The sequence below is a fragment of the Chaetomium globosum genome, genomic scaffold (genome assembly GCF_000143365.1).
Source record: "Chaetomium globosum CBS 148.51 scaffold_4 genomic scaffold, whole genome shotgun sequence".
Taxonomy (NCBI): Eukaryota; Fungi; Ascomycota; class Sordariomycetes; order Sordariales; family Chaetomiaceae; genus Chaetomium; species Chaetomium globosum.
In genome coordinates this window covers 1,917,960-1,941,428 of record NT_165979.1, presented here as the reverse complement: position 1 = coordinate 1,941,428, position 23,469 = coordinate 1,917,960, and the positions used below count along the sequence as shown (strand labels likewise).

The 23,469-nt window shown below is 55.6% G+C and overlaps 8 protein-coding genes across 8 annotated transcripts; 4 read left to right on the top strand and 4 right to left on the bottom strand.

The window, feature by feature from the left end:
* Positions 1–721: 721 nt before the first annotated feature.
* On the top strand, positions 722–1,541 carry CHGG_04338 (uncharacterized protein; the record flags this gene model as incomplete). The annotated part of the gene is made up of 2 exons (XM_001223551.1): positions 722–1,177; positions 1,260–1,541. 2 exons carry the CDS (start codon positions 722–724, stop codon positions 1,539–1,541), a joined length of 738 nt encoding a protein of 245 aa, XP_001223552.1.
* Positions 1,542–2,037: 496 nt separating this feature from the next.
* CHGG_04337 (uncharacterized protein) lies at positions 2,038–4,146 on the bottom strand (the record flags this gene model as incomplete). The annotated part of the gene is made up of 3 exons (XM_001223550.1): positions 2,038–2,697; positions 3,192–3,861; positions 3,917–4,146. The coding sequence occupies 3 exons, from the start codon at positions 4,144–4,146 to the stop codon at positions 2,038–2,040; spliced, it is 1,560 nt and encodes a 519-aa protein (XP_001223551.1).
* Positions 4,147–6,171: 2,025 nt separating this feature from the next.
* Positions 6,172–7,830, bottom strand: CHGG_04336 (uncharacterized protein; the record flags this gene model as incomplete). Its single annotated transcript, XM_001223549.1, has 3 exons — positions 6,172–6,413; positions 6,497–7,712; positions 7,795–7,830. 3 exons carry the CDS (start codon positions 7,828–7,830, stop codon positions 6,172–6,174), a joined length of 1,494 nt encoding a protein of 497 aa, XP_001223550.1.
* Positions 7,831–8,504: 674 nt separating this feature from the next.
* Positions 8,505–9,880, bottom strand: CHGG_04335 (uncharacterized protein; the record flags this gene model as incomplete). Its single annotated transcript, XM_001223548.1, has 2 exons — positions 8,505–9,753; positions 9,813–9,880. 2 exons carry the CDS (start codon positions 9,878–9,880, stop codon positions 8,505–8,507), a joined length of 1,317 nt encoding a protein of 438 aa, XP_001223549.1.
* Positions 9,881–11,703: 1,823 nt separating this feature from the next.
* On the top strand, positions 11,704–13,241 carry CHGG_04334 (uncharacterized protein; the record flags this gene model as incomplete). Its single annotated transcript, XM_001223547.1, has 3 exons — positions 11,704–11,899; positions 11,955–12,339; positions 12,401–13,241. 3 exons carry the CDS (start codon positions 11,704–11,706, stop codon positions 13,239–13,241), a joined length of 1,422 nt encoding a protein of 473 aa, XP_001223548.1.
* A 576-nt stretch (positions 13,242–13,817) lies between these two features.
* CHGG_04333 (uncharacterized protein) lies at positions 13,818–14,539 on the bottom strand (the record flags this gene model as incomplete). The annotated part of the gene is made up of 3 exons (XM_001223546.1): positions 13,818–14,198; positions 14,305–14,372; positions 14,482–14,539. 3 exons carry the CDS (start codon positions 14,537–14,539, stop codon positions 13,818–13,820), a joined length of 507 nt encoding a protein of 168 aa, XP_001223547.1.
* A 2,714-nt stretch (positions 14,540–17,253) lies between these two features.
* CHGG_04332 (uncharacterized protein) lies at positions 17,254–18,781 on the top strand (the record flags this gene model as incomplete). Its single annotated transcript, XM_001223545.1, has 4 exons — positions 17,254–17,305; positions 17,420–17,630; positions 18,060–18,679; positions 18,750–18,781. 4 exons carry the CDS (start codon positions 17,254–17,256, stop codon positions 18,779–18,781), a joined length of 915 nt encoding a protein of 304 aa, XP_001223546.1.
* A 534-nt stretch (positions 18,782–19,315) lies between these two features.
* CHGG_04331 (uncharacterized protein) lies at positions 19,316–21,214 on the top strand (the record flags this gene model as incomplete). Its single annotated transcript, XM_001223544.1, has 4 exons — positions 19,316–19,517; positions 19,568–19,734; positions 19,966–20,318; positions 20,386–21,214. The coding sequence occupies 4 exons, from the start codon at positions 19,316–19,318 to the stop codon at positions 21,212–21,214; spliced, it is 1,551 nt and encodes a 516-aa protein (XP_001223545.1).
* Between the last annotated feature and the right edge of the window lie 2,255 nt (positions 21,215–23,469).

Below are 23,469 nucleotides of genomic sequence, written 5' to 3'. Positions count from 1 at the left end.
TAGGCGAAGAACCAGGCGACCCAGCCGTTTGCAGTTCTGAATTGAACTAGTTATCCGGACCTGACGATATATCGTATGAACTTATTCTATTGAACGTGCAGCTTTTCTTACCTGCAGACTCATTGCCAACGACAAAAGTCAGAGTGTTCGGTCTTTGGCCAGGAGGGGATAGAAGTGCCTTCTTGGCCGTTGCTAAGAAGCCCTTGAGTGAGGCCCGGGTTGACGACATGATGAAGTATTAACTGGGCTCGAGTCGGGGTTGGGGTTGCAAGTCGCAGCATGAATCAACCGTAGAAGGCTCTCAGGGAATTCAGTCTTCGCTCACGGTGTGGTCCGTTGGTGTAACATACGTAACGGGTCTTGGCATAATGCGGACCGGAGCCGATGCTGACCGTTGACTCCGTCACATGCCGAGTGGGGACGGTGGGCCGGGCTTCTCGGATCCGATTCTCGGACTGTCAACCCGAGACAGGTTCAGGTTAGGCCCTCTTTCCCTCTCTCATACCAACTTTTAGTGGCAACTCGCTGAAACAGTGAACCAGGGGAATGTGACACAGGACCAATCCGTCGGGATCAGCCTTATCAAAAACCATCTTTTAGTTAGCCCCCGAGTTAGTTAACAAACCTTCACCGACTCTTGTATTTAACCCCCAAACAGATTCAACGAGTTAACTGAGTCAACTGAGTCAATAAAGTCAACAGAGTCACCAACATCATCAACATGCCTCTCCGCCTCGCAATCCTCGAAGCCGACACGCCCGTCCCGGCCGCCAACGAGCGCTATGGGGGGTATTTTGGCGTATTCAAGCACCTGTTCACCCGCGCCGTAGCCCCCGCGCCGCTCGAGTCCGAACTCATCCTCACCGGCCACAACGTGGTCCATAACCCCTCGACGGCCTACCCGAATCTGGAGGATGTTGACGCCATCCTGATCTCGGGCTCCAAGCACAACGCCTTCGAGGACGACGAGTGGATCCTCACCCTCGTCGAGTTCGTGCGCAAGGCCCTGCTCCACGACCGGGTAAAGGTGGTGGGCATCTGCTTCGGCCATCAAATCGTTGCCCGGGCGCTGGGTGCGTTGGTTGCGCGGAGTGACCAGGGATGGGAGATCAGCGTGGTTGAGACGCGGTTGACTGAGAAGGGGAAGGAGGTGTTTGGGAAGGAGAGGGAGACGTTGGTAAGTTGTTGCTCAGCTGTGATGGTGGCATCGCGGCATCTAGGGTTGTGAGACCAGGCTAATTTGCTGGCAGAATATCCAGCAAATGCACCGCGACCAGGTGTTTGGCGTCCCACCTGGCGCCGAAGTACTAGCGTCGACAGACAAGTGCCCGAACCACGGCTTCCTCATCCCCGGCCGCGCGATCACCGTACAGGGGCATCCGGAGTTTACCGAAGACATCATGGGGGAGATCCTCGAGCTACGGCACGAGTCAGGGCTGTTTGTTGATGACTTGTACCGGAGTGGCAAGGAGCGGAACGGGGACCACCACGACGGCATTTTCATGGCGCAGGTCTTCCTGAAATTCTTGCAAGAGCAATAACAAAATACGAACGTAGTCATGTCATTCCTGGCCCGCCAGCCCGTACAATGTGACAAGCCCGCCACGCCAAGGCGATGATCGTCTGACAATCACCCGCGATGATCGCTCACGCGGCCCCCAGACTGTTGAGCGAGCCCCTTTGCGAGCCCCTTTGCGAGCTGTGAAAAAAAGATCGCCAGGACCCTGCATCTCGCGCACAATTTGTCCAGAAGGAGGAATTGTGCCATTTCACTAAAAGATGTGTACCAAGTAAACTATGCAAAACTGCTGAACGACATTTTATGCCCCTCCCCATGTCAGAAGGCCGAGAACCCGCCCCTTGCCATCTGTCATGCACCCTTAATCAGCCACAGCGCGCCCCAAATGCAAACTAAACCAGGGTATAGTGTAAGCCCCAACCGACTCCGAAACCAAGCCATGAAAAAGACCGCCGCAATGCATATGCCCGCATGCCTGTGAACAAAACCACCGCCCCCAACACCCATCAAGCCATCCTCTATCGAGCCTCCGCCCTAGGCTCTCCCCCACCTCTACCCTCCTCATCAACATCATCAACGTCAACATCATCATCATCACTCCACCCCACCCTCTCTGCCCACCCATCCCACCACTCCCTCCTCACAGGGACAGCAGCAGCAGCAACCCCCTCCCCAGCAACAGTAGTAGAACCACTCCCCCACCCCACCGCCATCGCAACCGCCCTTTCCCTCCCCCTCGCCCTCGCCCTCTCCACCTCAACCTCCCCCTCCCTCCTCTCCCTCGCCAACCGCCCATAAACCAACATCTCCTCCCTGGTCCTTCCCACCTCATCCCCCCGCAACCCCACCCCTCCCGCACCACACCCCGCACCCCACCACCACCACCAACTTCCCCCGGTCCTCCACGCCCACCGCCTGCCCAACACCGCCCAGAACCGCCTCCCGCGCGCATACCGCCACGGCGTCTCGCGCAGCAGGAAGAGGAGGCAGTCTACGGCGCCCTGCACGCACAGGCTGAGGATGGACACGACGAGCAGCCAGTGGGAGGGGGGCGGGGGGTTGACGAGTGGGGTGGAGGAGGAGGAGGAGGAGGAGGAGTCGTAGCCGAGGACGTGCGCGACGAAGGGGAAGAGCCATAGGATGATGTAGACGAGCGGGTAGGCGAAGAGGAGGCGGAGCTGGCGGAGGGTTTTCTTTTTGGGGTGTTGGCGCGTTTGAGGTGGGGGGGGTGTTCGTGGAGGAGGAGGAGTCGGGGGAGGTGATGGTTATGAAGGGGGAGGTGCCAGCGCAGTTGGTGTTGGTGGTGCTGTCGCGGGTTGGGCTGAGGATGGGGGAGGAGTCGGGCAGGTCTGAGGAGTCGGGTAGGTCTGAGGAGTCGGCGTCGGCGTCGGATTCGGGGGTTTGTTGACGTCGGGTGTGGTGGAAGGAGACGCGGCCGTTGTTGTTGTTGCGGTTGTGGTTGTTGTGGTTGATGTCCATGTTGATATCGGCCGAGGGCATTAGGCTTGGGCGGGGTATGTGTGCCGCTGCTGGAGGAGTGAGGAAAGTCGGGGATGTGGGCGAGGTAGGGTCGCTGGTGTCGTCCCCCTGAAAGCCGACCTGCCCCTCGGCCGACTGGGTGTGTGTAAATGTAGGGCCAGTTCCACTTGACAGAGTTGTGGGGTCTCTGTACGTCCACACTCGTCCTTGCGCTCGTGGGCCAGGCCGAGCTGATCGATGATGGCGGCCGGAGCGGGTCTTTGACCGTCAGTATGGTGTCGGTTGCCGAGCTCCGACGCGAGCATGGCGTGGAAGGAAGGAGTCCATTGTACCGGAGCCTGGGTGTCGAAGCAGTTACCGTTGATCGCCTGGACGCCTGCGACTGCATGGCTTCCGAGCACCGCCTTCCGTAGTCTCCCATCCTTCTTCGGATATACAAGTAGATGGATAGGTAAATGATGACGATGCTGACGCAGATGATGTACCGTGGGATCCAGCTAAGCAACAGCCGCGCCCAGCTCCTGTCGGTTCGCAAATAGCAATGGGGCCCCATGTTCTGGTACCCATTGCCGCCGATAAATGCTAGGCACGCAGCCAAAGTCGGGTACAAATAGAAGACCAAGTAGGCCCGTCGGCGATACGGGTAGAGCCCTGCCCTTGGGCGAAAGATATACATGGCGGAGTGGAGGGCAATGAGCAAGACGGCAATGTCGGAAGACTCGATGCCCACAGCGAGAACAAATCCGCTGACCTGGCAAAAGGCTGAGTCGGAAGGAACAGTACCCCCAACAAAGCTCACAATGGCGAATACGACCAAGACCATCGACTTTGCGAAATCGCTTTGGATTAGGAGCAAGATTAACCTGCTAATGGTTAGCAAAGGGCAGTCGGCTTTTCCCAGGATGGACTGGTACTTACTCGTGCCGGAAACTCCGCTTCATCTTCACGAACCAGTATAGGGCGAACAGAGTCGACAAGACACTGATCGAAGCAAAAGTGGTCGTTACGATCAGCATGACGCGGACAATGTGTTCGTCGTTGTCGGTGACTGAAGGATGCCGAGCCACGAGGGGCGACATCTCAGAAGCGGCAGCTCCATGAAAGTGGTTGAGAGGCGTCCCCGGGAACGTCCATCTCGGCACCGTCATGACGGCCTGTGTTGTTTCTTCTCCCGTAATAGCGAGACTACCAGCCTAGCCTATCGTTCCAGGGGTTATCCGCAAGACGCCCGAGCATGACGGCGGCAGTGTCACAGTTGTCCGTCGAGTCTTGAGAGGAAAAACACCCCATAAGAACAGGGCGAGGAACGAGTGCCAACAGACGGCCGGTGATTTTCCTGTCGATCGTAGGAAAGAGAGCAGGGAGCGTCTATCAAAGTGGTCTTTCGGCGGGTTAAGACGGGTTGTATTAACCGTGGATCGTCGAGGTGCAAGACACAAACGGATGGTCAAAGAGAGTAGGCAAAGGACATTGGAATGGATGGCAGAACCAACAAAAACCAGAAACCAGCAGGGGCGAGAGCACGGGAATACATACGAATAAAAAAAGAAATCAGGGCTGTGGTGTAATCCAAGACCCTCGGCAGGCGAGCCGGAAGGTTAGGCCGTCCTGGGGAGGATCGGCATGATCAGGCGAGGTGCCCCGGATGTGCAGCAAGCCGAGTCGGGCGCTTGAGAAGCAAACGCAGCACATTTTTTTGCAATTTTGCATTTTGGAATTTTGTATTTTGCCCATTTCGCCCATTTCGCCCAGTTGCGAAACCGCAAGAGACACGGAGGGGGCTGTCGTCCACGTCACAACCCTGGTTGGCGGTGATTGCCCATGCAAAGGCACCAATGGAGTGAAAAAGCACACCTCGGGCCAAGCGAGGTGCTGTGAAAGAGGAACGGGAGATTGCGGCTGTGAGGTATTCCGTCCGCAGGATCAAGGCCGAGGTAGACCGCCACATGCAGGCGACTGATGAGGCGGCCGTTGCGAACCGTCAGCCTGCGCAGGAATAAACCCAGTAAGCTTTGTCCAGTTGCGTATTTTGTCACCGACTTGGCTATGGAGGGTTGGCCGCATCTACTGGTATTGGATAGACAACATTGTGACCCGCTCTGTTGTCACCTGTGGTGTGGTGAGAGGACCAGGCGAACCAAGTTAACTCGAGCAGGCACCCCAGGTGACTGCATCTCCAAATCACCAAGTCGATCACCCGCAGCGGCCAGCGCTTCGCTCTCTTGGTGGGGACGGGACGATTCGATCTTGTGCGCGCTCCTTGTGCATCAGCTGTCCCGATCCCGGCCTTCCGGTGCGTTGTCTCGCTGGTTTCGGGTACCGGTTTTGGCGCACAGAGGGGCGTCGGGCGTAAGCCTAATTCTGTGGCTAGTTGCATCGCTATTGGTTAGACGCTAACCGTGCATCATCATGATCGCGCTGAGTCGTGGGCGAAAATGCGGGATGTTGCGCGGCTGCCGATGGGAGAGAAAGAGGCCCGTGTCCGATTCCTTGCAGCAGTTGGGATTGCCAGTGGCACCCGGGCCGGTTGGACCAGGGATGTTAGTGGGGTTGTTTTCCCGATCGAGCCAAGCGACCAGATCTGCCACAACCTTGAACATTTGGAAACCCAGATTGAGATTTGCGAAGATGATGGGTCGACGATGGGTGGGGGGGCGGAGGATGGCTCGAGGATGGCTCAGGATGGCAGGATGGGTCTATCAACTCCCAACCGGGCCGAAATTGTCGAGTCGTTTCTCACCGTTGCAAACGGCTCGTCACAATAACTAAGCGAGTCGTTCTCGAGTCATCAATGCGGTCGCTTCCTGACGTTGGAATTTCTCGGTTAACCAGCCACCCGAAGAACCCTGCAATTTCTGAGGAAAGGGACGAGTAATCGTTGCGGATGGGAAGGGGAGTTATTTTTATTTTCGTGACAAAACGCAGAGGGGTTGTTGAGAAAAGCAAGGACTAATAAGAGGGGGGGTTGCCAAAAACAAAGGGCAAACCAGACAAGGGGCAGGCAAAGGTTCAGTTGCAGTTGTGTTGTATTGCACATCTGACGAATACCAAAAACAGCATGCCCGAAACCATATCCCCATAGCGCCGTCGCGCCGAACCCAAAACCCCATCCTTGCAGGGGTGCACCAGAAAATGCAACCAAGTCAATGCGCCCTCCACTCAAAGCCATCTTCCTATCCAAGCAAGTTGATGTACGGCTCGGGCCATCGGCCCCATATCATCGGCCGGTTTCCCAAACGGCCACTAACCGGAGAAAGGACCTTGAGCCGCCGCCTGTCCTCGTCCACATCTGCGATGGCCACAAATCCCATGACTGGTGCTTGACGAATTACCTCGGGCGGGTCGTTTACTGAGGCGTTCATGACGGCGAGGGTCCAGTGGGACATCTCTGCTGAGACTTCGGCACGCTCGAGGGCTGGTTTTTTATCGTAGAAACCTGAAGCTAGCTTATTGTCAGTCATGAAAGGCCATGGTGGTGAAGAGAAAAGAAAACACTACCGTCGGGTGTCCTGAAGACAGCCACATCGTCAAAGCTGACGGACTGCGTAAACGGGCTCAGCGTCCTCTTGGCATCGCCGAAAAAATACTCCTTAATAGCAGCTTCGCGAGTAAACTTCATGAAGTCTTTATCTCGTTCTGCCACGCCATCGGACTTGTCGAGCAGGATCAGCGTAATGGCTTCTCCATGTACCGTCCGCTGATTCTCGAAGCGGCGTTGTAGCTCAGCGTGCAGGTCAACCGAGCCAAGGACAACCACGATATTAACTGTCACTGTTAGCTGCCATCCCGCAGTGCGCCCAGCTCCTAACAACCCACCTGCAAACTCATTCACCACATGCGTCAAGACCTCCAAATCCCCCTTAGCCACGCTCGCCGCGGGCGTATCCAATAACAACCCCGCCTCCCTAACCACCTCATCCGCCGCAAACTTATCCCTCACCGCACTCCCCAACTTGCCCACCAAGTCCCTCCACAACGGCACATCCTCATCCACCCTCTCCCTCCCCACGTAGTACACCATCGGCAGCTTGACCGGCACGGCGCTGGGCCCGCTGCTCGGGGTGCCGCTGACGCCGAACCCGGCGGCGGGGTCCTCAACATCCATGACCGTGCCGAACACCGCGGCACTGACCGTGCCGGGCAGCGCCAGCATCCCCTCGCGCGGGTCGACGCTTCCGACCAGCGGCTGCCCGCCCGCCCGCGTCGCCAGCGCCGCCAGCGTCCGCGCCACCGTCGTCTTGCCGCTGTCCTTCTCCCCGCAGATCATCACCCGCGGCCCGGGAGCCCCACCACCATTGGTATTATTATTATTATGATTACTCCCCCCCGCCGCGGCCGCAGCGCGCAGCTCCTGCAGCGCAAAATGCAGATTGAGCACCGGCAACTGGGGCGAGGCCTCCGGGGCCGGGTACTGGGCGACGGAGTCGACGAAGGCGCCCGAGACCTCGAGGGTGGCGCCCGTGTAGGTGAGCAGCTTGGACTGGGTGTTGCGCGGGAAGGTGTAGGTGCGGTTGAGGGCGAGCTCGGTGCCGTCGCGCTCGGCGGTGCCGCTGGTCAGGCGCACCGTCGCGCCGCCACCGCCCGCGCCCGCGCCGCCGAGCCCGATGGCGCTGATGGCGGCGTTGGTGGTGGGGATGCTGCTGCGGGGGACTTCGAAGCGCCACTCCCAGAAGGGGCGGAGGGTGATGGTACGGGTTGTGGAGGTTGTGGGTTGCTGTTCGTTTGGGAACGGGCGGGTGTGCAGGTTAGTTGATGGTGGTGAGAGGAGGGGGAGCAAATGGTAGGACGTATCGTACCTGAGGGGCAATCTGACCCAGGCCGGGGATCGACATGGTCGCTACTTCATCAACAGTCCTGTATGTAGCTGTGGTAGGAATTGGCCACTCGAGCTCAAACAGCTTCGAGCTTTCGCCAGTTATTGATGATGTGGTTTGCGGCAGGCAAGGGTGGGGCTGCCAAGGGAAATTGAGCTTGGGGATTGAAGATCGGTCCCTGGCATGTGAACACCGTCCGGGCCCAAAAAAAAAAAAGCCGGACTCGAAAGGGGAACAAAAAGTCAAGAAAAGCGAAAAAAGTAAAAGAAATCAAGAATATATTAAGAGGAAAGGAACCTGAGTAAGATAAACACTAGATTTTGGGCTTCTGAATGGCTTCCCTTTCCTTCCGATTTTGCATGGGGTGAGGTCAACCAACGCCCAAGGTATGGAAAACCTCCATCTATCAAAATGCATGTTTTATCTTGCGACAATCCAGGCGCTCTATTCAAATCTTGAACTTTTCACATGGACACTGGGTCCATCCTAGAAACTCCAAAGGCGGTAGTTTTCAAAATAACTAGACTAAAACAATAACTCGATGCAGAGACTAGGGTATTCACAAATACAATGCCACCTCTAATATCCTGTCGCTTTCGTCATAACGGGTATAAAACTCATAACCCATCCTTCTACCTTCTCGTAGCGCCATGCAAAATACCACTGCAAATCCCCGCCTGTCTGTTTCTGCCTTATTGAGCCAGCTCTTCGAAAACCTTGATGATGCTCCGAACCCCTACCAAGCTGTTCTCATCAGGGCCCTGTCCGGGAACCCACTTGGCGTGGGCAAAGTCGATGAGCTTCAAGGAGAAGATCCGTGGCTGGCTGGACAACTCATAGTCGTCATAGTCCTCATCTTCGCCATCAGTCGAAACATCTCCCATCAACTCCATCACTTTGACGTCTCCTTCAATGGCACCAGAAATTATCTGCCCATCGATCGCGGCGAAGCTTTCCTGAACAAAGCCTATCCCGTTGGATTGTGGTTCCTCGCCTTGCTCCAGATCTTTCATCACGAGGCTGCTGCACCCAGCCACGGTGCCTTTCTTTTCTTCAATGTGGGTTTTCGTTTGCTTGATAGCGTTGACCCTCTCAACTAGGGCGTTGTTTTCCTCAATGGCGGCTCGGAGCGCCTCACCATCTCCCTCAAAGGTGAACAGCAAGCTCGCCGAGTACATGCGGGTCTCCGAGCTGGCCAGGACCTCCTCCACCTGTTTTAGCTCCTCTAGGAAGGCCTGGGCGACTGCTCTCCCCAGATCTTTGTCGATCCCCGCTCTCTCGTTGAAGATGAAGTTGATAAAAGGCTGGGCGACGTTGTCCTTGCTGACGCCAAACTTGCCATAGTCCTTGCTGTAGTTTTGGAAGCCGTCCGCGTCCAACTCCTCCGGGTTGTCGGTCCCTTTGTACACGCGCATGCCTGCGATGCGAAACCCGTGTGACCCGGTTGTTGTCTGCCTGGTGACCTCGTCGAACCTCTTGCGCTTCTCCATGGGCGCGTCGTCGGCCCATAGTCGCCGGCCGAGCTTAGCGTCAAGAATGTTGGCCTTCTTGAAGCCGTGCGTGCTATTTTGGAGCACGACAGACTTGTTAGTCGGGATCCTGCGGTTTTTGTTCGGCCTCCACGAGATATCGATTATTTCTTCGGCTTGTTCGGCCGCTTGTTCGGCCGGTTCTTCGTCCGCTGCTTCGGCCGCAGCCGCCTTCGCCCTGGAGATCGCCTCCTCCTTTAGTTCCCGGCTCATATGGTCAGCAACCACCGGAAGTTGTTCGTTTAGGGATTCGATATCGGTCGCATCGTTAAGCGAGAGAGTCCCGAAGTAGAGAGGCATCAGCGAAGCGAACTCGAGGTGATCCTGAAAGGTCTTTTCGTAAAAGTCTATCTCCTGCTGAACACAGGGCTTGATGAAAAGCTCGCCGTCAACGTCGGAAAGTGTTCCATCACTATAAATCACAACGTTAAAAGCCAGAGACGACGGCGGGGTCACTATTTGCGCACTTACTGTCCTGCGACCGCATGGCTGCAAGGCTGAAGATCAGCATGTTTCGGAAGCTCTCTACTAGTCGCCATGATGTTCTATCGAAACTGTCGCAACGCTATCACCGACCTTGCGAGGAAGGGTGTCTTAGAATGGGCGCAGATTCTGCCAGTTCCGTGATCGGTTACTTATGGAGGAGGGGGGAGGAGGGATGTGGCAATAACTGGAGGCGACGGTTGCATCTGCATGGGCGCACAGAAAATGTCGAGTTGGCTCGTGCTAGGGTACTATAAACTGAAACGTGAAATAAAGGCAGCTTGTGTTTGCGGGTCGGAAAACCAGATCATTTTGTCTGAGGTTGTTTTACGAGGGAGGCATGGAATTTCGAGGCTCGGGAGTGTTGGCTGGGAATTCGCGGGGCGCGACAGCTCAGCGGGGCGAAGCGCACTTTTGCTGCAGATGCGTGGTGGGGGTTGGATCGCCCCGCTCGCACCCAGCTGCTCGGGGAGTTGGTTCATGGTTAGCCAATTAAAACCGCTTAACAACCTCTGAAGTGCCGTGCGGGCCGGCAAGGTTCCCAGGAACAAGCCTCCACCTGTCGTCACCCAACATAAGCGCTTCATCCCTTCGGGCTGAGCACGACCTGCATAGAATTGCTCGGATTCCCGACCCTGCGGCCCCGCTGAATCGCAAGGCGGACTCGAGGGTCAATCCATATCTTCTGATTACCATTCACAGAACACCACCACTTCCTGTCAGCGAATGTCGAAATACCTCACAGCCACCGAGGCCCCTCCTGCATGCGTCGTCCTTCCATTCCTGAGCGTTTTGCATCTGCACCTTGCCTTCGGCACCGCCGACATGTCGTACTCCGAGTCGACTGCTCGACATTTAGGCACCGCCCTCGGAACGACCGAACCTTCGAGGTCTGCTCGTGCATACCTTTATTAATTTCGTCGGTCCAGTCGAAGCTGAGGAATCTAGACATGAATCGGACTAGGCAAGCACCTATTCGTATGTACAACTTAAAATGTTGCTCAAGTGGGGCTTTGTTTTTCTGTTCTAGGTTGTATCCTCGAGGCTTCCTTTTGTGGCTTCGTGTTTCGTGGTACCAAATTCATAGGTTTCACTCTTGTGCGGAACTTGGCCACGAACTTCTGGGTTTCTTGCCCAATATCATGAGCCCATAACCGCCCTACATGCTCTTTCGTTTTTATTGTGGTAGTAGGTAGCTCACTTCCAAAGTTCGCATCTCCCCATCTATGACCGCTCCTACTTTTTAAGTCGCTCATGGATAGAAGTAGCTACCATAAGCCGCACGGGTCAAGCCCCTAATATAATTGAGTTAGGACGCGCAAACACATCGCTATTTTGCGTAAGAAACAGTATTTCATTGTAAGACGTTGGTAACCAGGTTGGGCAAAGGTCCCGTCCCTGGGACTACTAGGCATTCTAGGTTAGGTTCTCCGCCAGTTTCCACCGATTAATTATAGCAAGTGAGAAATTGCCTACCTATGATTGTCACGTATTTCGTCTGGATTTCTATTCTTGAGAATAATATCGATTAGGCGGCGAGGCCTGCTTCACCTTGAGGCAGGCCCTTCCTCTGAGCCTCCTTCCCGCTGCCAGCGAGATATCGGTAGGTTTTGTTCTGTTTGCTTTCAAAACCGAAATTCTGCCAGTAACCTGACAGCACATTTCAAACCTGGCGCAAGCCTCTTTCCATGCAAACTGCATTTACCAATCTTGACCGATTTCCAACCTTTCTCCCCGCCACTTTACCATTTCCCTCATTTCGCAACCCGTGGTCCATTTTGCCCAACACCAACACGCTAGACTTGGAATAAACTTCGCCGTTACGCAGCAAGCTCCCTCTAGCGCTCATAATCTCTACATAATTTACAGACCGTCCGAGATGTCTTCCCCTCCAAATTCCAGCTCGGCTCCAGTGGAGGATGCACAGAAGGATGCACCAGCCGAGGGCGCCTCGCATACCATCGAGACCGCCGAGACGCAAAACGTGAGAGTGCAGGACGCTAAACCCAAAGATGGCAAGAAGAAATCGAAGAAACGCAGCGCTGGAGCGAAGAAACGCGGGACCGGATTTGAGGGTGAGTTCTGTGGCGGATTATGGACTCGCTGTTTGCAGCCGCTGACAGATTCTAGAATTTTACTGCGACCCGCCGTTGACTGTGGCCGAGCACAGCGAAGAGAAGCACGTCATCTACCCGCCGCATCGCCCCTTCGTAGACCGCATCGAGGAATGCATTCAGCGGTTCCGTGCCCGCCGCCGCATGAGTCCAGAGCGCGAAGTTCTGTTTTCCAGATACCTTGTCCTCGGTGGCATCGACGCCACCGTGAGACAATTTCAAGGCACCCGGAACATTGGCGATGATGTCCTCGCAGACTCGACCAAAAGCGCTATCCGAGAAATGACGGCCGACGACGTGATTCAGCGTGGCGCAGATGGTAACCGCAGCGTCCGGTTTTACAACCCGAACTATCCCGACCATTGGGATGTCGACTTCACTGGCGTCGCCGCGGGATTCGTGTAAGTCCTACGCACGCCAAGCACACACTCTCTGTTTAGAGTCAACTACTAACATACTCAGGTCTGAACATCTCCCCCAGTTGGTAGGCGCTAAGACCGAACAATTCTTCATGGGGGTTGATGTGGTTCTCAACTTTCTCAAATATGTTGATCGACACGACGTATGCCCCGAGTATGCCGACGATGTCAGGGCGGCCCAAAAGGTTTGCCTGAAGGCTCTGGAAGAGTTACCGGCTATCACGGAGCTTCTGCGGCGGCTCCCGGGACATTTCAACACCGCCATCAGGGTGCTGCATATGAAGCCAGAGGACGACGACTCTTCGTATTTCAGCGCTTCTTTGGATCAAGCATTGCCCGATATCAAGTACGCCAGAGCCAGCCAGGCCGCCACGGTATCGATCCTGATGGGACCCAACCGCTTCCCAGCGGACTGCGAGTGGTCTGTCACCGACAAGACCGAGCAAACCTTCGAGGTCCTCAGTATCGACCCCCCGAGCGACGCCACGCGCGCCAAGTACAAGACCATCAACCAGCACCTCACCAGCTTCCCCGACATCCCGACCTGCGGCACCATTACCGCCCGCCCGGTCATCATCTGCGAGGGCTGGGACAACGCGGCGACCACTAGCCCGCCCGAGGCCGGCAAGAAGTGCCAGTTCGTGCTGGAAGAGGGCATCCTCCGCCTCTTGGTGGTGGGCATGAAGCTGACCATGGGCGTCTGCACGCTGAACGTCGGCCTCAAGTTCATCCAGTACATCAGGGGGATCCGGCCGAGCTTTTACCTGTTCTTGCCGCAGGAGCTGATGTTTCAGTACAAGGAGCCGGTCCCGAACGACCGCCCTGCGCGAAGCGTCTACGACCGTGAGGATGAGGGTGATGACGTGGGGGGTCAAGATGACTGAGGGCTGGGTGATTGGCGTCTTTGGAGTTCTTGGAAGATCGCCATGTGGTTGCCTAACTGACGCTGTGGTTGATTCGAGAGATGAATCAGGAAATACCCTAGAGTTAGAGAGAGAGAGCTAGGGAAATGGCTTATCTGAGAGCTCTAGTCTCGGCCAACACATGTGCATTGTGTGTTATGAAATGATGCGTTTTGCCCCGGCCTCCCCACCCCTACTGGTGGGCAGATATGTGACGACCAGTGTACTGATAGACTCCCATGGGGACAGCGGCGTTGATATGATCCTTTATTCTGACAACAACGCGCTGAAAGATTCGTCAACACCAAGGCGCATGCCCCGCCCACCCATCCAACCAAGATTTGAAAGCACACAGTATCCTACCCTACAAACCCAACACCCTGCCAGCCCAACGCCCAATTATTCCCACGCGCAGTCAACCAGCACACATTTCCACCCGGCTCAAAGCATACAAATCATCCCTTAGCAGCGAACGTTGATCGATGGGGGAGCACAAACAAAGTTCAAAACCCCCACACCGTGTTCCCTCTGTCCACGACGGCCCCAACCCCCGGTCATCTAGTCATGGTTCTGAATCTTATGATCCCCCGCCACAACCTGTGCGTAGCTCGGCGGTGGAGCGCTGCCATCGCTCGGCCCGGCCTCGGCGGTCGTGCCCTGTTCCTGGGGCTGGTGGTGGTGCTGTTGCTGGGGCGCAGAAGAGTTGCTGGTGCCGTAGTTCATGTGGCCCTGCGGCTTGGGCGGCTGCGCGTGAGCGGCCTGCTGCGGCTGGTAGCCCTGTGCCTGCTGCCCGCGGCCGCGGCCGTCGCCGTGCGTGCCGTTGACGAACACGTAGATGCGCCCGTGCTCGGCGTCTTGCGGGACGCCCTGGTAGTCGTAGTCGTAGGGGGGTTCGGGGTACTTGGCGATGATGTACCAGGCGTGGAGAAGGCCGGGGATCTGAGGTGAGGGGCGGGGTGGTTAGTGGTGGTGATGGTGATGATACAGGGCGGAAAGGGGGGGTGGTGGTCATGGGGCTATGAGTGGATGAGGAAGGGAGACCTACGTAGCCGAGGATAAGAAGGAGGATGTTAATGATGGAGTCGGCGGAGCACAGGCCGCGCTTGACCCAGACTGTTTTGGGGGACTTATTAGTTTGTGATTCTCGATCTGAACAACCATCACAAGGCAGTCGCATGCTGCGTGCTGCCTGTTGCATGTTGCGGGGTGCGGGGTGACGAACCGGCCAGCGGTGGGAAGAGTACGGCTAGGAGACCGAGAAAGATATCTTGTGAGCACATCGCGATCGAGTTACTGGGTTAAACCGACCGAGAGAAAGTCGCGATTGTTGACGTCGAGGTGAAAGAGCGTAGTTTGGGGAATTGGCTGATGGGTGGTTCAAGAGAGTCGTGGAGCAATGATGCAAGAACGGGTCTCTTGGAGTCATGCTCATCATGAGATTGGGTGGCGGTGCCTGGGGCTTGCGTAATGTGGGAAAGCGCTTTTCCCCTCTGGTTCTGGCGCCTTGGCGGACTTGGCAATGCCCCGCATTGTACTTCGGGTTAGGGTGAGAAGAGGCGCTGTGTCACCGTGCAAAGGCGGTCGGGAGAACAGCGGCAGAATTTGTTCGCCTTGCATTGCGCGTGCTGCAACTCGGTGCTTGGGACGTGCTTGGACGCCTTCCATCAACAAATGATCAATTTGGCACTTTGGCCGCTTTACTCCCACCTTCCCATCCACATGCGTTAATCACCTAAGCACTTCACCAACATCATGGATGATTTAGCATCTCTCGAATTGCTTTCCTTGGTGTCAAAAGTTACCTCTGAATTGCGGAACCATCTCGGTGTCAATGAGCCAACGCTTGCCGAGTTTATCATCGCCCAACGCCTAGAATGCGCAACCTTCGACGACTTCAAGGCGAAGCTCGACGCGACCCGCGTCGAGTTCCCCCCGAGTTTAATAGAGAGCATCGACCGCCTCGTACAGACCATGCATCCGAAATTCAAGGGGAAACAGAATGGCTCGAAGTCCAGTATCGATGAAAAACCAGCGCGGTCGGCGGAGGAACAGGCCAGGACGTTCAAAGGCCTCGCCATGCCTGACAAGGATATGGAGCTCATTGGCGATTCACTGACATTGCTTGAGCACCTGGAGCCGAAGAAGGCCGACAAAGAACGTCCACGAAAACGCAGCCGCACCCCTGACGACTCCCGGGGCGACCCAAGACGGAAACGTAAGGACAGGTATCGGTCGAGGTCAAGGTTAAGATCAAGATCGCCGGCACCGGGTCGACGGAGAAACGGCCGCTACGAGGATGACGACGACTTTCGCCGACCACCTCGCCGAGAGCTGGACGAGTCACCGCAACTGAACAAGGTTTATGATGGCCACGTCACAGGCGTCAAAGATTTTGGCGCCTTTGTGAACCTTCATGGCGTGATGGGGAAAATAGATGGGTTGGTCCACATATCGGCATTCGGGCAACGAGTCGACCATCCCTCAGACGTTGTTTCCAGAGGACAGGATGTCAAGGTCAAGGTAGTCAAGATCGAGGGCAACAGGATAGGGCTTTCGATGAAGGATGTTGATCAACAGACGGGCATGGACCTCGCGCCAGAAATGAAGCTGGGCTCTGGTGCCAACATGGAGGCTCTAGGTGGCCGTGGCAGAGCACCCGCTGTCACGGGCAACGGAACGAACGGTTCATTCCAGGCATCTGCAGTGGCCAGAAGCCAGAAGAAAAGGATGACTTCCCCGGAGAGGTGGGAAATCCGTCAGATGATTGCCGCTGGGATCGTTAAGGCCTCGGACTACCCCGACCTGGAGGAGGACTACAACGCGACGCTCCGGGGAGATGGGCAGCTGGAGTTGGAGGAAGATATCGATATCGAGATCCGAGACGAAGAACCCCCATTCTTGGCTGGACAGACGAAGCAGTCACTCGAGCTGTCACCTATTCGGGTAGTCAAGGCGCCAGATGGGTCGCTTAACCGCGCCGCCATGGCCGGAGCCAACCTCGCAAAGGAGAGAAAGGAACTACGGCAACAGGAAAACGAGTCGCAGGAAGAGAAAGCCAAGGTCGACTTGTCATCCCAATGGCAAGACCCGATGTCCAACCCCGAAACTCGGCAATTCGCCAGCGATCTTCGGAAACGGCCCCAGGCTGCACAATCAACCTCGGATGCCGTACCAGAATGGAGGAAGACCATCGCCAAGGATCAGTCTCTAGGAAAACGAACCAGCATGACGATCAAGGAGCAACGAGAGTCCCTGCCCGTTTATGCTTTCAGACAGCAACTTATCCAAGCTGTCAGGGAGAACCAGATCATGATCGTGGTCGGCGAAACTGGCTCCGGCAAGACCACACAGCTCACACAGTACCTTGCGGAAGCCGGGTTCACCAACAACGGTATGATTGGGTGCACACAGCCTCGTCGTGTGGCTGCCGTCTCGGTTGCCAAGCGTGTTTCCGAGGAAGTTGGGTGCCAGCTCGGCCAGGAGGTTGGTTACACTATCAGATTCGAGGATGTCACCAGTCCTGCAACCAAGATCAAGTACATGACGGACGGAATGTAAGTGTGATTTCTTCCGGCGCTGTAAGCTCCATTGCTAACCCAGCCCAGGTTGCAACGTGAAATCCTCATGGACCCCGACCTCAAGAGGTATTCAGTCATTATGCTTGACGAAGCCCACGAGCGGACAATCGCGACGGATGTCCTCTTCGCGTTGCTGAAGAAGACCATCAAGAAACGAGACGACCTCAAAATCATCGTCACAAGTGCCACGCTGGATGCTGATAAGTTCAGCGAGTATTTCAACTCGTGTCCCATCTTCACCATCCCCGGACGCACCTTTCCGGTTGAAATTCTTTACTCACGCGAGCCGTAAGTTCGCCCCCTACGATCCCCTTGCTGTGGTATCGACGTACAAATGACTGACGAATGTCTGCAGTGAATCGGATTACCTTGATGCCGCGTTGACCACGGTGATGCAAATCCATTTAAGCGAACCCATGGGCGACATTCTACTGTTCTTGACTGGGCAGGAAGAAATCGACACGGCCTGTGAAATTCTATACGAGAGGATGAAAGCGTTAGGAGCAGGTGTTCCAGAGCTCATCATTCTCCCGGTTTATTCGGCGCTTCCAAGTGAGATGCAGAGTAAGATCTTCGAACCAGCGCCGCCCGGCAGCCGTAAAGTTGTCATCGCCACCAACATTGCCGAGACGTCGATTACCATTGACTACATCTACTACGTTATCGACCCCGGCTTCGTGAAGCAGAATGCGTACGACCCGAAACTGGGAATGGATTCCCTGGTGGTTACCCCTGTTTCCCAAGCACAAGCGAATCAGCGAGCGGGCAGAGCTGGACGGACAGGTCCCGGCAAGTGTTTCCGCTTGTACACAGAGGCCGCATACCAGTCGGAGATGTTACCGACTACCATTCCCGAGATTCAGCGGCAGAATCTATCAACGACGATTCTTATGTTGAAGGCCATGGGCATCAACGACCTGCTTCGCTTCGACTTTATGGATGTAAGTCGCTTCAGCCCTCGAATCCATCACCTTCCCGTTACTAACTCTCTCGTAGCCACCCCCTGTTAACACCATGCTTACGGCGCTCGAGGAGTTATATGCATTGGGGGCCTTGGATGACGAAGGGCTACTCACCCGCCAAGGGAGAAAGATGGCGGATTTCCCTATGGAGCCGACGCTGTCCAAGGTTCTCATTGCTTCGGTCGACAAGGGCTGCTCTGACGAGATGGTGACCATCGTTTCGATGCTCAACTTGCTCCAGGTCTTTTACCGGCCGAAAGAAAAGCAGGCGCAAGCGGACCAGAAGAAAGCCAAGTCCACGACCCGTCGGGCGATCATCTTACGCTACTGAACGTCTACACCTCCTGGAAAAACAACGGCTTCGCCAACGCGTGGTGTTTCGAGAACTTCATCCAAGCTCGCTCGATGCGCCGCGCTAAGGATGTCCGTGACCAAATCGTTAAAATCATGGAACGCCATAGGCATCCCATCATCAGCTGTGGCCGCGACACAGACAAAATCCGGCGGTCCCTCTGTTCGGGCTTTTTCCGCAACACAGCCCGCAAGGACCCGCAAGAGGGCTACAAGACTCTTATTGAGGGTACTCCTGTCTACCTCCACCCGAGCTCGGCACTGTTTGGTAAGCAGGCCGAGTGGGTTGTCTACCATACCCTTGTGCTCACGACGCGCGAGTACATGCATTTCACGACCACTATTGAGCCTAAGTGGCTGGCAGATGAGGCGCCAACCTTCTTCAAGGTGGCGCCGACGGATCGGTTGAGCAAGAGGAAGCAGGCTGAGAGGATCCAGCCGTTGTATAACAAGTACGCCACCGAGGACGACTGGCGGCTGAGCGCGCAGCGCAGGGCGGGACGGTCTGGTGGCGGTGGTGGGACATGGGGTTGAATTGTCGCGGGCTGTATCGATTGGTATATCTCTAGCGTTTGCTGGATGCTTGTGTATTTCCATAGCGAAGAGCGTGGGCCTGAGTGGAAAACAATAGAACTGTGATACCCTTTCACCAAATGGGTCCCAGGCACTTTGGCCAAAAAAAGCTGAACTCCAAGTGTAGGTGCCGCCGAAGCGTTCGACTAGAGGAACGAAAATAAAGTCATCCAAAATTAGTTTGACTCGATTTCTTTTATTTATTTGATTTATTTTGCTCGGGTTTCCTAGCCTCTTCTTTTTCTTGATTTTCTTCGTCCTCCGTCTTTTCTTGATCCTCTTTTCTCGCCTTTCTTGTTCGGCTTTTTTTGGCCAGAGTGTGCCTAGGTGTTATTGCGGCAGCAGGCGAGAGGCCGGATCAAACGCTGATGGCCCGCCAAGCCCAACATGAGCCAGTGCCTGAGATGTTCACCCGATCATCCACCCAACCTGTCAACATACATGAATCGACTTATGCTTTCGCCTCAGATACGGTCCCGCCAAGGGCCCATTGCATTTGTGACTTCATCTCTCTTTCCTCCAGGTTGTTTAAGGCAGTGGCAGGTCCCCCTTCCCCGCCCCGAGCAACGTCGCACCAGTTAATTCATTGATGATGGACCCCGACCGCGAGGAAGTCCAACGAGCTCTCTCGCTCATCGAGGATCTCGATCTGCCGCACCCGACAGGCCCATTGATCTCGTTATTTGTAACAGAGGCTCTTCACCCCGTCCTCGCCGCGCGCTACGTTATCAACAGACTGTCAACGGGCAAAGCTCGCTCTCTGGTGGCCGACTGGATCTATATTGTTGAATCAGGTGAGCATCTTGCCAGGCTTTCACTCCTTTCTTTACCTGATGACTCTCAGTGACGAGATTTGGTCGTCCCCGGCCACCCCCTGATGCCAAAACTCAGCAAAATGTCAGGAAACGAGATGGGAATAGGTGTTGCATTACCGGCAAGGCCGGTACTCTTTGGGATCCTTTGCTTGTTGTGCCTATTCTTCCTATTCCCTCCCGCTGGGCTGTAGACAAGGTGTGTGAAGGCCATTTGGTTATTCCATTATGCTAGAGATCTGCTAACCATTCATGCCATTCGAAGCCTCGCATATTTGACATGCTCGGGGCATTCTTCACGCCGGCAAAAACGGGACTGGTGGCTCTCACAGGTTGAGGACCCCGAACTACTGCCACAGTGTCTCAGCCACTGGCTGGTTCGCAAGTCTGCTGCTGAAGCCTTCGCACGGGGTATTGTTATCTTGAACAGGCGGCTACCATCCGTGATCGAGGTGAGGCGGGACATGGCCCCTATTTTCTTCCTCTGGCCACGAGACTAACAATCAACGCCTGCAACCAAAGTATGAAGTCGAGCCATATCAACACTGCGGCCGAGGAGCCATTCGAAGTCGACGGTCCATATGCACTCCTCGGTGATCACTCACGCTCGGGCATCATGACAGTAGAACCCGCACTTTATCACGCACTCAAGCTCGACTGGCCAGGAGCATCCGATATGTCGGCACTCGCCAAAACCATCGCGCCTCAAATCTTTCCCTCACAACAATGGCAGCCCCCCATGGAGGGACAGCTTACAGCTCGGGAAGCTACACTTCCGCAAACGTTCCACTTCCAACCAACCAGCATACTCAACAACCTTCTCCGGTTCTACGTGCGCTGCTTTTTTCAGGGCTGGCGCTGTCTCCGCAGGGAATGCCGCGCCGCCGCCTACGACCTCCTCCGCCACCTCGGCGACCTCCTCTACGGCGTGCCCGACCCGACCTACTACGTCCGGCGCCTCCCCTTCGGGCTCTACCTCAAATACCGCAGCGAAGCGGACCTCGCGCGCAACGAATTCAACGCGCTCACCCCGCCTGCACCACGAGACCTCCATCCCGGCCCCGACCCCGCTCGACCTCCTCCCCGACGAGGAAGACAACGCCTACCTGCTCATGACCCGCCTCCCCGGCCACCCGCTCTGGCGCTGCCAGGAGCTCTTCTCCGACGCCGACTGCGACGCCATCGTCGCCCAGCTGCAGGACTACGTGGGCCAGCTGCGCGCCCTGCCCCGCACCGGCGCCGCCGCTACCAACCGCCACATGCTCATCTGCAACACCCTGGGCGGCGCGTGCCGCGAGCACCGCATCCGGGAGGCGGCGCCCGTGGGACCTTTCGCGGACGAGGCGGCGTTTAGCAGGTGTTTGCGGCTGGGGGATGACCCCGCGCGCAGAGGCCATGGGGTGGTGTTTACGCATGCGGATCTGAGTCCAAGGAATGTGCTGGTGGAGAGGTTTGTGAGGTGGGATGGGAGGCCTGGGTGGCGGGTCACGGGGATTGTGGATTGGGAGACGGCAGGGTATTATCCCGAGTATTGGGACTATACGAAGGCGGTGTTTGGGGCGGGGAGGTGGAGGAGGAGGTATGTGGGTATGGTGCATAGGGTGTTTGCGGCGTTTGGGGACTATTCGAGGGAGTTGGATGTGGAGAGGAGGAGTTGGGAGTTGGGTGATGGTGTATAGGTGCCAGCTATGTCCTTGGTACGTTGTGTTGTGTGTGGGGAGATATTCAACTCTCCAGGTTTGTGACGAACCTACTTCAGGACCCTGTCCTGTTAGGGTTCAGCTTCGGTCGAAGGTAACCTCTCAAGGGTGCTTAGGTTCGGTGCAGCCAAAGGGTGCACAACAAAGACTTGTCTCAACAGTAGGCTTTCGAGCTTGTAGCGAACTGTAGTTGTGATTGCCAACTGGAGAACTCCCAGAGCTCTCCAGAACGAGTGACTATATACTATCTACTTGAGGGTGCTCAGGGTGCTCACGACTCCCTTAATGAGCAGAATGAGCACTTGCTCACTCCCTTGGCAGGGTCCTTTCTGAGCAATGGGTCGGACGTCCCATTGGCCATCCTTCTTACTTAATGATTGGCTCGGGGTACTGCCAGCGTACCCCGCCGGCCGGCTGCATGCGGCCATAATCGTGACAAGGCTCCAGTGGGTAATAAGACGCGCAACGATAGCAATATGAGTAAACTGGGAAACATGAGTGTAAACGTTAACATTCGAATGTTTCTTAAACGAGCCAAGGGCCAGTGGTTAAAAGATATTATCAATGTTGATTGTTAAAGCATTCCTCGTCCTAACCCTGACTTTCATGGGCGCCGGATGGTTCAGATGTTGATATCACTTCCGGCGGCTCGGTGTTTACCCCAGAACTAAAACCTCTCCGGTTTGGTGAGGAGTATGCGACCATTAGGCCCAAGAGAATGACCAATAGGCTGATTGGCGCCAGGATATTGTGTAAAATCAAAGTATCCGCACCATTTCGCCCACTACTAGGTGCCTAAATAAGTCTCAGTTGTAGGAGTGGGAGACTGGGCCTACCTCCGTACCTCCACAGGTCTTGACTGGCTGGATTCTTGTCATCACCGGAAATGTCCGAGACGTTCTGCCCGAAGTATGAGATGAAAAGGACAGGGGCAGCTACTTTCGGCAAGATCCAAGCGGTATTGCACTCACGCGGTATTTGCTCGCTTCGGGCTATTAGTGACTATAGAGGTTTTTCCTTCGCTTCATGGCGTTGCATACCGGGATGCAACCCCGGCCGCAGCTTGCCTCGCCTGTTACTCGTCCTCCGATTATGGTCATGGATCTGAGCGGGATAATTAGACAACGGACTGGATGCAAAGCGGACCCACAAACCATCTCCAATTGACCCGAGGAGCTGTGACATTTGTTTGTTTTTCGCTTGTAGAAAAGCGGCTTCCATTGGAAGAAAGTATGAAAGCGGTTATTTTGACGAATGCTGGGAGGTATCTGGCAGCATCAAGGCAAAAAAAAAGTGAAACCTCCTTTTACAGGAACCACGATGGCTTCATTATCATTTACCAATACGCTAGCCGCATTCCAAACACACTTGTCTTGGCGTTTCGAACCGTGGACCTCGTGAGACCGCGCCAGGGAATGTTGGCTTCGATTCCAGCAGCTGACGTCAATCAATGTTGGATGAGTTGTGTCAAGATCAAGTCGTGGCTTGTTTTGGAAGTTCCCCACGCCAAATTATGTCACAAGCAGGGCAATCACGTCGTATGAGAGCCAGCATCGTTTGTTGATCATGTAAAGATGCTTCGAAAAATCAAGCCGAGCTGCCGAGGCAGATGCCGTTGCTTGGCAGGATGGGTTGAAAACAGTACATGCAACGACATAGTTAACTGCAGGGGCAGTTCTTCAAATTCTTCACGCGGCACGGTTGGTGTCGTGAGTAACTGTATAGCCACGGTTGCTACAACGATGGAGCCTCGGAGCACATGGAAGAGGGCCAACACGTTCCAGAATTCATGCTTGGGTCGTCTCCGGTCTCCCGTTCCCGAGGTGTGTCGGTGAGGCGGGTACGGGTGGGGCACCATGTGAAGCGGGTTTGCGGTTAAATCGTTGTCGAAATGACGTCGGGATAGGCGGTCAGCTGGCTGTTCGAGGCTGGTTCCGGCTGAAATGCCCTTGGAAGGGCGTGCTGCGCCCCCCTGTGGCCGGGCCGGTCTTGGCGCCGCAACCGAGCCACAAAACAACGGTGGCAAACTGAAACGAACAACTTGGGCTCTTGGGCCGGCCTGGTCGTGCCTGGGAGCCCGGTCGCCGGCTGGGGCTCACGGGATTCGTATCAAAATATGTCCTTGCTATGTTTAGAACGGCCAATGTCGGGGGCCCGGCGGTGAGTTGGGAAAAAAAAGGGCCGGGCCGCGGCTGAGAGATTGACATGAAGTTTCTGAACGTGGCATCCGTATT